Below are 13,961 nucleotides of genomic sequence, written 5' to 3' on the forward strand. Positions count from 1 at the left end.
CAAGATCTCTCTTACAAGGGCAACCTTTAAAGTTCAAAAGACAGATTACAAATTAAAATAGTCAATAATAAGATATAAACTGAGCCTGATATGGATTTACAAAAAAATAGGTTTATTTGAAAATGTTATTATGTTAAATGTTAATAGATATGTATACTTTTATTACACATTAATCAACATTCATTAGACATCAAAAGAAAATAATCCCTCTGCTGCAGGTCGAGTCGCTGAGTCGCCATGAGTCCAAAACACGTCGTCTTCAAGAAAGTTTCCCACGACAAGTCGGTGAGTGAAAGTGACCTGTGAACCTGGTTCAACTGATCTAGGTTCAGCTGATGCAGGATACATTAGTCAGGATCAGTGTGAGTCTGATCGCCTTCATTATGTCCTAGTTATCGCCTGGATTATGCTGTTAATATGATGTAAGAAGTAAAGCGGACAGCTGCAGGTGAATTCACTGATGGTGGGAAGATGCAGCAAGTTGTTGTTGTCTTTTAAGAGCAAGAGCAAATTGTGAAGAAATGATTATAATCCCAATTAGAAAACCTGGGGAGGATCTTAATCAGCCAACAAACTGCAGACTAATAGCTCTCACTTTGCATGTCTTTAAAATATTGGAAAGAATTGTCTAATGTCTGCAGCAAATGTGTCCTTGAAAAGGGGATCGTATCTATGTTCCCCGGGTCCTATGTTCCCCGGTCACATACAAAGCGGACCTTTTTTTGGAAAAACGGGGAACATAGGATCCGGGGAACATAGGTACGACCGGGACCGTATCTACAGTATGTTCCCCGGGTCCTATGTTCCCCGCTTTGTATGTGACTGGGGAACAAAGGACCCTTTCTCTAACCCTAATCCTAACCCTACCCTTTTTCAAAAAAAGGGTCCTATGTTCCCCTGTCACATACAAAGTGGACCTTTTTTGGGAAAAACAGGGAACATAGGACCCGGGGGGAACATAGGTACGACCCCGGTACGACCCCTTGAAGAGTTAGCTGATGCTATGTTAGCTTGAATTGATGCTATTCAAATACATTTGAATTGAATGAACCTCTGATCGCTCCTCAGGTGACGGTCTACATGGGCAAGAGAGACTTTGTGGATCACTGTGACTTTGTGGATCCAGTCGGTGAGGTCTAAAATAAAGCTAGCCTCACAATTTGTCCCTTTGTGCTATAAACTATAAACTAACAGATTGTCCCTGCCTCAACTCTGCCTCTAGACTTTGTGCTAAGCTAATAGATTCCCGCTACTTCTGGTCCTTTGTGTTGGCTCTAGTCAATTTTAATGGGCCCTTTGCACTGCAGCCATTTTGTATGCCTGTGTGTGTCTCAATGCAAATGTTGGCTAAAGAACAGTTTATGTATACCGCCGTATCGGAATAGGAAACTGCCGTTTCCTAATGCTAACCTCTTTGGCTCACTTCCTGTCTACCTATTGAGATCCTTGCAGTTTCAAAAAGACCTAACTTAAAAGAGCCAGCAGGAAGAGGAAATATTAGACAAAATTAAACTCAAGATAAATTCAATCTGACATAAATGGGATTACACCTCTGTCTTGTTTTGTTTTACTGTGACCACATGGCCCCTGTGCAAAAGGCTCATTAAAGCTAGCAAACAAAGTGATTCTATATGTCTGAATCATAAAAATGTCTCCTCTCAGATGGCGTGGTCCTCATCGATCCACTGCAGCTGCAGGGAAGGAAAGGTCAGTGTTTGTGTGTGTGTGTGTGTTCTTGTACTTGCGGCATACTGAGGACCAGTGAGGGTTTTTAACCAACAAAGTGAGGTCATTTTTACGGAGTGAGGACATTTTGGCCGGTCCTCACTTTGTTTTCATTGAAATCACTTCCTTAGGTTGTAAACACGCTATACTCAATTTTCAAAAAAAAAACTCACTTTTTGGACGACATAGTATAGTATGACTTTTTTGTCAAATTTTGGACCAAAAATTTTGGACCAAAAATGTTTGGACCAAAAATGTTTGGACCAAAAATGTTTGGTCAAATTTTGGACCAAAAATGTCTGGTCAAATTTTGGACCAAAAATGTCTGGTCAAATTTTGGACCAAAAATGTTTGGTCAAATTTTGGACCAAGAATGTTTGGTCAAATTTTGGACCAAAAATGTTCGGTCAAATTTTGGACCAAAAATGTTCGGTCAAATGTTTTTCAACTTTTGGACGACATAGTATAGTATGACTGTTTTGTCAAATTTTGGACGAAAAATGTTGGGTCAAATTTTGGACCAACAATTTTGGGTAAATTTTTTTTTTTCAAATTTTGGACGACATAGTATAGTATGACGGTTTTGTCAAATTTTGGACCAAAAATTGAAAATAAATAAATAAATAAAAGTTTTCCTGCCCTTTTTGCTATGGGGCTCCACCTGCAGACATTTTATGGTACTGCAACCAGTAGTTCTTTGTAGATGTCATTCATGAAGTAGATCTTTGTAATTATGTTGATTTATAAAGTGGAAATGCTGGTCCTCACTTTGTCAGCAACCCAGTCCTCAGTATGCAGCAAGTACAAGTGTGTGTGTGTGTGTGTGTGTGTGTGTGTGTGTGTGTGTGTGTGTGTGTGTGTGTGTGTGTGTGTGTGTGTGTGTGTGAAATGATCACCAAAGTAATTACGTTGATTGACAGTGGCAGCCATGTTGGATTCAAAGTTGACTCAGTGAAGAAACAGAAACCCTGAGGTTTTATATTCTTGGAAACGTAGTTCCTAAACGATCTCTGTGTGCGCAGTGTACGTGATGCTGTCCTGCACGTTTCGGTACGGCCGTCAGGACATGGACGTGATGGGCGTGGCCTTCCGGCGAGACCTGTTCCTGGTGACCCGGCAAGTTTACCCCGAGTTGCAGGACAAAGACAAACTGACTCACACAAAGATCCAGAGGAAGCTGCTGCAGAAGCTCGGAGACAACGCCTTTCCCTTCTTCTTTGAGGTGAGAATCCTCTTCCTGCACCCTCCGAATATGACCTTTGACCTCCTCATCTGCTCTGAGGGATAGTGGGCAACCACAGTGTCACTGTGACCTGATGTGACTCGCCCCTGATGCCATGTGACTTAATCCTGATTTGACTATTTCCTGATGTTACTTGGACCTGGTTTGACTCAATCCTGATGTGACCTTGACCTGATGTGACTCGTATCACTGAAATTTGTTTTTGTCTCAGTTTCCAGATAACCTGCCGTGCTCTGTCACTATGCAGCCAGGACCACTGGATGTGGGAAAGGTAAACTCAGATTTTAGGTGAAAACGTCTTCACATGTACTCAAAGTTCAAATCTTGGAAGCACACGTCGAGAAAGTCCGACTGTTCACTGCTTCCAAGTAAAACCCAGAACAACCTTGATCCAGGACCTGGATCTTGGTGTGAACGGTGTATTCTGAGTGATCCAGATTCCATGTTTGTCTCCTTGAATGTGTCCTGCTACCATCTGTGTGTCTGGACAGAAATGTGCGGTGGAGTTTGAGGTGAAGGCGTTCTGCGGCGAAAACAGAGATGAGAAAATCAGCAAACAGTGAGTCCAGGATCCAGATTGTAATCAGGATCAGTTCAGCAGAGCTTGGATGAGTTTGAGTTGTCTCTTTTTCTCTCTGCAGGAGTTCAGTTCGCCTGAGTATCCGTAAGATCCAGTTCAGTCCGGCACTCAGTGACGTGGTTCCGGTCGCAGAGACGACCTTCGAGTTCCTGATGTCAGAGAATCCCCTGCGTGTCAAAATGAGTCTGCCCAAAGAGGTGAGCTCATAAGGTCACCAGTTCAGGTGGTAAAGTAATTATCATCTACTACCTGGATACTTTGAAAATTTCATGGTATTAGTGTAATATTATCTCCCTTTTACCACACTTTTGCCATTATTACCAAGCTAGGAATTGCATCATAAATAAGATGGGTTATTCCATACACATAAGGTACTGTACTGTAAAGTAATGTACACCAAAATAACAAATTAGATCTTTCTCAAAAAAAAATTAAAATTCTGAGTATTTTACATGAGACGTTTGCCAAGGTAGCTAAGTCCGAGCTGATGATTGTTTGGCTGATGTTAGCATCAGATTATTAGCTTTACAAGCTAAGTCAGCTAAGGAAGCTGAGTGTTGATGATCATGAATACCAATGTTTAGCTAATACACACGTTTAGCTAATATAGCAACACATTATTAGCTTTACAAGCTAAGGAAGCTGAGTTAGTGTTGATGATCATGAATACCAATGTTTAGCTAATACACACGTTTAGCTAATATAGCAACAGATTATTAGCTTTACAAGCTAAGGAAGCCGAGTAAGTGTTGATGATCATGAATACCAATGTTTAGTTAATACACATGTCTGGCTAATATAGCAACACATTATTAGCTTTACAAGCTAAGGAAGCTGATTTAGTGTTGATGATCATGAATACCAATGTTTAGCCAATACACGTTTAGCTAATATAGCAACAGATTATTAGCTTTACAAGCTAAGGAAGCCGAGTAAGTGTTGATGATCATGAATACCAATGTTTAGTTAATACACATGTCTGGCTAATATAGCAACACATTATTAGCTTTACAAGCTAAGGAAGCTGATTTAGTGTTGATGATCATGAATATCAATGTTTAGCCAATACACCTTTAGCTAATATAGCAACAGATTATTAGCTTTACAAGCTAAGGAAGCTGAGCTAGTGTTGATGATCATGAATACCAATGTTAAGCTAATACTCATGTTTAGCTAATATAGCAACGCATTATTAGCTTTACAAACTGAGGAGGCTGAGTTAGTGTTGACGATCAAGACCAATGTTTAGCTAACGTTAGCAACATATTATTAGCTTTACAAGCTTAGGTAGCTAAATCAGTCTCTCTCCCGTCTGCAGACATTTTACCATGGCGAGCCGGTCAAAGTCGACGTTGACATCACCAACTCTTCAAGCAGGACTATCAAAGGCATCACTCTGGCAGGTGAGGACACACAGGACAGATGTCACTGTGAAATTACAGGTGTTGTTATGTTAAAGGTGTTACTGGCATTAATTAACCTGTTGTTTGTGGCAGTGGAGCAGGTGACCAACGTTGTTCTTTACTCCAACGACAAATACGTCAAGTCTGTGGCCATCGAGGAGACTGAGTGAGTCTGACTGCTTCAATACATGAAGAGGAGACAAGTTCAGCTGCTCTTCTTTTTTTATTCACTTCTGTCTGTATCTGTCTCTTCAGGGACACTATTCCTGCAGGGACATCTCTGAGGACAGTCTACACACTGTTTCCTGTCCTGGCTTACAACAGAGAACGTAGAGGACTGGCCCTGGACGGACGACTGAAACACGAGGACACAAACCTGGCTTCATCCAGCATGTGAGACACACACAGGAACAAAAGAGAAACACAAATCTCCCATTAGACCAGAGGTCTCAAATGTGCGGCTATTCAGCTGATCAACTGACATGATGTATCACAACGGTTGTCAATAATAAATAAAATAAATACAAATTTCCCAAACACTGACAAACTAGTTTGACAGACATCTCTCTCCTTCTCTCTTTGTGCCTCAGTGTGAAACAGGATGTCCTGATGGACGTCCAGGGAATCCTTGTGTCGTATAAGGTCGTGTTGAGGATGATGGCGTGTGGGTGAGTGTGACATCACAATGACCTCACTGTGACCTCTCTGTGACCCCTCTGTGACCCCTCTGTGACCTCACTGTGACCCCTCTGTGACCTCACTGTGACCTCACTGTGACCCCTCTCACGTCTGTGTTTTCTCTGCTCCCAAAAAAGGACACTGACGTCAAGGTACATGATCACACGACTTTGCATTTGTGTTGCAGTGATGTGTATGTATCTGTGAGTTACAGTGTGTGTGTTTATCTGTGTGTTTTAGTGACGTGTGTGTGGAGCTTCCTTTCAGGCTCATGAATCCAAATCCTGAACCAGGTGAGTGTCCTCCTCTGAAGTTAGCTGAGGTGCAGGGTCACTGCTCTTATCTTATCATAGTTTGTCTCGTCTGTGACATCCAATCAGAATTCCTTCATATTCTTTTGTCTTTTTCCCTGTTTTTTTTTTTTTACTTTTCCTATTTCACTTGTGTCTTCAGCCAAGGAAAGGTAAGACCGCTTTGTCCCTCTCACTGTCCCTCTGTCTGTCTTCCGCTCTACCTGTCCCTTTAACTTTCATTGTCTCCCACGCTCTGTCCCTTTGGCTCACTCCCTCCCTCTCTGTATCTCTCTCTTATTGTGTGTCCTTCTGTCCCACAGTGAGACAGACGACATGGTCTTTGAGGAGTTTAAACGAGCCTACCTGAAGGGTGTGGTCTATGGAGATGATGACGAGTCTCCCACTGAGGCCTAAAGACAAATGTCTGACATGTCCCTGCATCACCGCCCTGACCGAGTTTACAACGTAGTGCGTTTACATGCATGTTAAAAGTCCCACTTTAGTCAGTTTGAGCTAGTCTTAGTCAGACTAACATACCTGGATAATGCGATTCATAGTCCGATTACCCCTGCATGTATACGCTTAGTCAGACTGGAGTCAGCCTTGGCGTTCTGCACATGCACCAACGTTTCCTCCCCGGTGTTTGACCCGGAAGTAGAAGGAGACGACGTATAAACTGCATTACTGTTGCCGGAAAAGAACAAACAACACAATGGTGTCAGCGAGAGTGAAAAAGCACTGTCTATCTCATGCTAGCTGTTTTCCTGTGACGTAAAGGTCAACAGGGAACTGGTTTAATGCGCACTAGCTCATAGAGCAATACAGCGCCACCTACGGAGGCAGAGTTGATTTTCTCCTCCTCATTCTGACCCCGCAAGTTGTCCAATTTCCTGACCCAGTCGGACTACAGCCCGGTGTCATACCTCCATAGGACAAGCGTCCACACATTGTCACGTCATTTGCCCGCGTCTTGTGTCCACATGAATGTAGCAGCTTTTAATCGCTGGTGGTGTAATGATGTAATGACGTGTAGCGTTATATAAATTAAATGATCCAGTTTCAGGTGTAAATATAATGTGAACTGTTGTGAAATTTAATTTGTCAGTTAGTGTTAGTTATTACTTTGTTCTGATAATAATAATGAAATAAAAACCAAAGTAAATATTAGATAATAGATTTTCCTCACATTCATTAGTATGAGTGATGACTATTGTTCTTTGTGTTGGTCATGTGATCTGCCCAGGTGTGCAAAGGTATGTGTGGACGTAATGCACGCAAGCACGCTAATCAGTTGGCCATACACACCAACTGCTTATTCTCCATGTAGTACAAAACCGTGGTGCTCTCTGTAGAAGACCGCACAACTCATCCCTCAAAGAATACGCTTAGAAATGTGGATCAGGCGTTGACCCCGAGACCGAAACAGGCGCTTCTTTTAGTACAGAAGGAACCCCGGCCATGAACATGCAAGCAGAGACGTGTACCAATATTCTGCAGACACAAAACGTATAAATAATCCCCAGCGTGACATCATCTCTTCTTCTCCTCCTCCTCCAAATAATGTCCAGCAGACTGTACTCTGCGAGGTGTAACGCTGTCCTCCACAGTTCAAAGTTCTTGAGCACGGCGCCGGAAATGATTAGAGGAAGGAGGTAGTAGTGAAACATTTGTGATTCACCACTGCCTTAAAGTGTGAAGATGGAGAATGGCGGTCTGTCCTTCTGTTACGTAGTTTTTTTAATCCCTTTGATGTAAAATGTGACATCACAGGTAAATAAATAAGCGTGATGTCACCCATCAATTATTCAATTGTCACATGTCCTATGGTTCACTTCACAGGCCTCAAACCTGGCAGGTGACTGAAGGGCACCAGTGTGTGCAGTTCAGTTGGAATGAGACAGAGATACAAGCTCAACAGTCATTGTTCTGACCGGGTGACACATACATCTGTCATCATATTTTGTATATCATTGCCTTTGCAGCAAGGAAAAGGCATTCCCAGTTTGCCACCTGGGCGGAACAAGTGCCTTTCTGTGTCAATGGTTGTTCGTCTCTATGTGTCCCTGTGATGGACTGACGGACTTTCCCCCTTTGGCAGCTGGGATTGGCACCAGTGACCCTCATGTGGAGGATAAAGCGGTAGAAGGTGAGCGAGTGAGTGAGTGAGAAATCGCTGTCTCTGTGTGCATGCCACTGATGTTAAGGTAGCTATATCGATACCCAATCATCTTCAACTGAGGGTGCTTTCACACCTGCAGCATTCGGTGCGTACCAAACGTATTTAAAGGTACAATGTGTAGTATTTATGGGTTTATATGACCCAAAATCCACTTTTTTATACATATTATGTGCTCCTGCATTGTCTAGTCGCTGTATAATAGTTTTTGTTTCATTTTCGTAGTGTTTCAAAAAGTCATGTTAAATAACATGACCGCGGACCGCGGTTGCATAGTCACTGTTAGCAGAGAGACGCCATGTTTCTACCGGAGCCTGTAAGGACAAACGCGAGAGAACAAAACAAGCGTCTCTTTACTTGTAGCGGAAGTCCCGCCTCCTCTCTCTCCGCTTCGTCTTCTACGGCCGCGGTAGCTCGCCCTCTCCCTCACCTCACGAACCTCATCTGCTGACACGGAGAAAGACAACGAGGACGACATTTGACCTGCTGAGGATACCGTAGCGCTCAGGGAAGGGAGGGGGTGAGCAGAGCAGCAGGTCTTTGTTGTAAATTTCAGCCTCTCCTCTAGATGGCACTATAAACTACTTATTTCCCCTTTAAACGTATAACCCGAGACCTGCCTGAAGGGGTGGTCTCAGACCGCTTTAGCCGTCCTACTTTGGTACGGTTCCTCTGGTGTGAAAGCAAACAAACCAAATGGGATGAAACGGTCTAGTTTAATGCATTATGGGTATGAGATGCGGGATAACCAACCGGATTTCCAATCAAATTATAGGTGTGAAAGGGCTCTGAGACAGCATCACGGAAATCGTTGTTCCTTTCACTGTTTAATTGGAGTCAAACAGTCAAATCAATCAATAATCGTCTGGTTTTATTTAATACAGTAAAGATGGAAAAACTAATGTTAACACACACACAACCAAATGTAATGAGCTTCAGTGTGTTTGTAGTGAAGAGAAACAGCAACGCCCTGTGGAACAGACAGCTGACACTGTGTTACACCCTATTAACAGTCATTCTCATGGGAAAAATAGAGTGGGTCACATAAACAAAGAATGCGTTGAGTCCCCAGGTGACATCGAGAAGCGGGTGAATACACGACCAGATCTCACAACATACAGTGGAAATATCTGCCCGACTTTCTGTAATATGTATTTACATGACTTGAGGAGTTTATTTTTGTTTTCCTTTGCGGCTAACATATCCTGAACATATGAAGTACAGTGATACAAACTATAAAAAAAATGTCTCTTCATTCTTCAAAAATGTTTCTGCATCATTTCAAGAAATAAAATTGACGCTGTAGTACATATGCCAGGGTGCCTGTATGTGGGCGCTGTGATGCTGAAAAAAAAAAGTACACCAAAAACGGACAGACTTTTATTAAATAAAGTGTTGTTTGAAGAAGTATACATTACAATGTAAGAGAAAGAGAATCAACCAAAACAAACAATTCTATTGGTTGTCACATTTTGAGATTTTTTCAGTCTGGGATTCATTTTCCAAACAAAGCATTTGACGGCCCCTGCAGCGCCAGTTCCGTGTGGATAAAATGCTGAATATATCCCAATTTTTGCAGATTCTAAACCCTAAAAAAAGCAATGTTTTTAACTTGTCGGAGGGATGCGGGCAGGAGTGTCCACAGTGGTCAGGTACCTTAATGGGAGCTCAATTGAGAAATAGTCTCATGCAGGGTTAACATTCTGTCTCTCCTGTACAACACAGCTGGTGTAACTTTTTGTCAATAAATTCATCTCAAAACAAAACAAAAAACACAAAGGTAACATGGAAACCTTTAATCTCTCTGGGACTCGGGCGTCATCAGAACCTTCTGAATTCAGTTCAGTTTCTTCCTCGGGTGTCAGGAGACACGTATCATCTCCATGTCTCTGATCAACTTATTAGGGCATGAATGGTGGACACGAGTTTTTGTTCCATTGTTCGATAAAGAAACCCCACCCCCGTGGTCTAAAGACAGGCGGCGTATCAGTTTACACTGACGCACCGGGTTCAGAGTTGGGGGATCATTAGATGAAATCTCAGCAGTTAACAAAAGAGATGAGATTCGGCTGCTGATCAATTACAGGATGTTCTCACAATAGAAAAAGCCAAGAAAACAAGGACAAACAACATGACACGACCAAAACAACTACCCCAAGAATAAAATTGATCTAAATGAAGATACTTTATTATTATTTTTTTATCAGAAAACATTCAACCAGTCAAACCAAATGATTCAGCATGAAATCAATTGTGGTCAAGGTGTGTTAGCTCAATTACCTTTGAACTGGAGTCTAGAGATCTATACTGAAAACCCTCCATATGAAAAATGCCGAAAGGTAGTTTGAATTCTACAGTTTGACAAACAGAGTTCAAATTGAAATAAGCCTTTCAACCCAGAGCTCTCTGCCTGGTGGCTCTAAAGCCTCTCAACCATTTTCAAACATGTCGAGTGACAAAAATGGTGTATTTCATGCCGATAAAAATGGAGCTCAACGCACTCCTGTCGCAATGTACATCTGTAGAATCTTGTGTCCCAGAATGTATGTTGTCAAGCAGTGTGATTGGTCCATATAGATGTTTCTTCTTCTCCCTGTGTCTCTCTTGATTGGTCTATCTTGACTATACTGATCCGGATGCCAAAACCGCTCTACTCTTTATGTTTTGTTGAATGACAATCATCTAAAGTATTGAGCAACAGAGAACAAATCAGGCTCAAACTATTCTATTTTATTTAGTGGGCGTTTGAATCTTTGGATTAAGGGATACACGGTTTTCAAAAAGAATCTGCTGAGTTTGGTTTGGCTTAGTTCATTGTGCTAATCTATTGTTGCTTGTTTGGTGCAATATTTTGAAAAGAAGTCATGTAATGGTGCTCTAATATCATTTATCTTTGACTTCTATTGGGGCCAAAGGTCATTTATGGATCATTATTTGGATTCTCCACCTACAGGTGAGGGGTTGCCAGAAAGAGTCCCCCATTTCTATTTGTCATTATCTGCTTTAGTTTTATTGGGTCGTGTGTGTGATCACATGGTATATAGCATGTCACATGCATCTTCATATAGCAAGAACCCAGAGAATGTACTTCTGGTCTCTGGACCTGCATACATGCCATTAGTGTGCAAATCCATCATCTCAAGCCAAATCCTGTCTCCCGTTTCCAGGTGAAGGATGACTAAGTGTGAGGTCGTTCCAAACAGTTTTTCGTCTGTGGTTTTCACAACTGCTTCGGCATTTAGAAAGAGGGTAACTTTAAGGGTGCGGTCATAAACGGTGAGGTGGTATTTGAAGACATACGTGCCTGCGGCGGGGGCCGTGTAGATACCTGTGTTTGTGTCGTAATCCATTTGGATGTTGTAGAAAACTCTGGAAAAGACCACGGGTATATTGGGAAGGGGGTAGCTGGTTGTAAGCCATGCAGAGAATGCTGATGGGTTCAGGGGCATGCAGTGACCAGGCAAACCCATCATTCCAGTTGGCCCTTGGTCTCCTTCATCCCCCTGTTTACCCACTTTCCCTACAGAACCTTCCTCACCCTGGGCCCCCTTGTCTCCCTTTCCACCCTCCGGCCCTGGAAGTCCATGATCTCCATCTATACAGTTACAATCACCCAGGGGACCCAGTTCTCCCTTCTCACCTGCATGTCCAGGAACACCAAAGCGACCCAAATCCCCCTTTTCACCCTCATCGCCTTTGCGACCTCTCAGTCCTGTGGGGCCTTGCACCCCTCTGGATCCAACACGGCCCGATAGACCTGGGTCTCCAGGGGGACCAGGGGTAGGTTCACAGATTTCTGGACAGAGTCCATCATTTCCTTTAGGTCCTTGATCCCCTGGATAACCCTTCAGACCTTGACCACCTATGTCACCTGTAAGAGCCAAAAACATGGGTCAGGAACTGAACCTGAAGCTAAGGAGCCAAAACTTTTGAAGGCACTTTCCTCACCTTTAAAACCTTTGGATCCTGGGAATCCCTCCATGCCACGGGGTCCTTGTTGTCCCAGTTCACCTTTGTCTCCTTTCTGTCCTGAGGAGCAAAAACATCAGAACCAGGTGAAGTGGGACGTAGAAGAGGAGTCAGGTCAAAGAAACAGAGAGGCATTTACCTTTTATCCCTGTTCTGCCCATGTAACCTGGAGGACCACGGAGCCCTTTCATCCCCCGTCTTCCTGATCTTCCCGGCATGCCTGACAGAAGACAGGGACAATGAGGACAGAGATGACCGGGAGGACAGTGAATGCATATAGGATAACGGGGACAATGAGGACCACAAGGATTATGAGAAGGACAGAAAGAATAATGAGGAGAACAAATAGGATTGTGAATTAAGTGGAGTACAGTGATGGGGTGTTTGTCAACTCAGTACTGCCACCAGTGGACCTAAGGTGTATAACAGCTATAACACTGACCAGAACTTGTCTGACACAGGTAAACAACCAACTGCTATACTTCAACATGGCCCAGAATCAGAACAACCTCCTGGAAGCTGAGTGAAGCATCAACATTGTTTTCAACTTAAGAAGGAACAGTGCTGCCCCTGGTGGCCATTATCTCTGGATAATAACAGGATGGAAAACCATTCAGAGGTGAGAAAAAGAACCTGTGTAGTTTACAGGAGGCGCTACGGTGGGAGTGATCAACTGTCGCATATCGCCACTCAACAAATGACGCCCGTCAACCTGGATTTACAAAACGTATAGTTCTAAGGAATGGTTGTAAGAGCCACTGATAAAGTCAGAGCCCATTTGGCTGTGAGTGTTCTGAGAACCAGTCTGAGACACGGAGGCGTTCAGCGAAGACACAAAGAAAAACTTTAACCGAGTTTAGCCACTGAGCAAAAAGCTCACCTAATAAAATATATGTCTGATATCTCACCTAATTACCCGCTCTTGTTTTAGTTCACTGTTCCCTCACATGATAGTAAGTCTCTTACTACAGCTCGTATGTGCTGCACCTTCACCTTCTCGTCTGCTGGGGACTTTACTGCTGCATTCATGCCATGAATGGACTTTTTGGTTTTCCCTTTTTAGCCAACATTCTCTCTTGTTTCAACTCCACATACTCTTGAGATTGTGGACTCAAGAGTATGTGGAGTTGCTGTGTGCGCACGTGGATTATTACCCGTTTCCTCCCACAGTGAAAGAACCGTGCAAAGGGTCATTGGACACTAAATTGACCATCGGTATGAATGTAAAAGTGAATGGTTGTTCGGCTCTGTATGTTTGTCCTGTGATTTGGTCCAGCTCCCAAGCGACGACCCTCATGTGGAGGATAATGAAGCAACGAGCAAGTGACGGATTGATTTTTCCATCGGGACACTGAAGTTTTGTACGGCTTAAAAGTGTGGTTGTATGAGGCACTGAAATTGTTGACCATGTATGAGTAAATCACAGTATCGTCAGAGGACTGTTGCCCTTGTACCTGGCAATCCTAAGTCTCCTCTGTCTCCTTTGGGCCCCTTGCTGTTCTGACATTGCATGCACACACAGTACCATGGGAGCTCGTCCGCTGGCACAGGTACTGGTGCACTCATCAGCCTGTCACAGTGCTCCTCATGAGTCATGTTTTCTCCGAGAGCGTACATATTGTTCAAGGGAATGGTCTGAGGCATCACCACGACGATGGGGAGGGACACCACCATCAGCAGGAGGTAAAGAGGGAAGGTCAGCATGGTCTACGGGAGAAAAAAAAAAGAATTTCATATATTATACAACCACATGACCAGAACACTGTCGCACTGAAGCATTATACACTGTCTCAGGGCTCATCAATACAATGCATTAGTGTATTAGCGTTACGGTATCATTACGTGATCATTATATCTGCATAATGTTAGCATCACTTTTGTGTTTCGCTATCAT

The 13,961-nt window shown here is 43.1% G+C and overlaps 2 protein-coding genes across 2 annotated transcripts; one reads left to right on the forward strand and one right to left on the reverse strand.

Annotated features, from left to right (window-relative positions):
• Window positions 1-237: 237 nt before the first annotated feature.
• On the forward strand, window positions 238-6,336 carry LOC310924351 (S-arrestin-like; the record flags this gene model as incomplete). Its single annotated transcript, XM_083886061.1, has 13 exons — window positions 238-285; window positions 1,069-1,129; window positions 1,663-1,707; window positions 2,748-2,947; window positions 3,180-3,239; window positions 3,460-3,527; window positions 3,610-3,745; window positions 4,867-4,951; window positions 5,045-5,117; window positions 5,207-5,344; window positions 5,542-5,619; window positions 5,870-5,926; window positions 6,243-6,336. The coding sequence occupies 13 exons, from the start codon at window positions 238-240 to the stop codon at window positions 6,334-6,336; spliced, it is 1,143 nt and encodes a 380-aa protein (XP_083742187.1).
• Window positions 6,337-11,127: 4,791 nt separating this feature from the next.
• On the reverse strand, window positions 11,128-13,771 carry LOC310925111 (uncharacterized protein; the record flags this gene model as incomplete). Its single annotated transcript, XM_083886981.1, has 4 exons — window positions 11,128-11,969; window positions 12,047-12,127; window positions 12,207-12,287; window positions 13,522-13,771. The coding sequence occupies 4 exons, from the start codon at window positions 13,769-13,771 to the stop codon at window positions 11,128-11,130; spliced, it is 1,254 nt and encodes a 417-aa protein (XP_083743107.1).
• Between the last annotated feature and the right edge of the window lie 190 nt (window positions 13,772-13,961).

This window comes from Microchirus variegatus (genome assembly GCF_963457635.1).
Source record: "Microchirus variegatus genome assembly, chromosome: 3".
NCBI lineage: Eukaryota > Metazoa > Chordata > Actinopteri > Pleuronectiformes > Soleidae > Microchirus > Microchirus variegatus.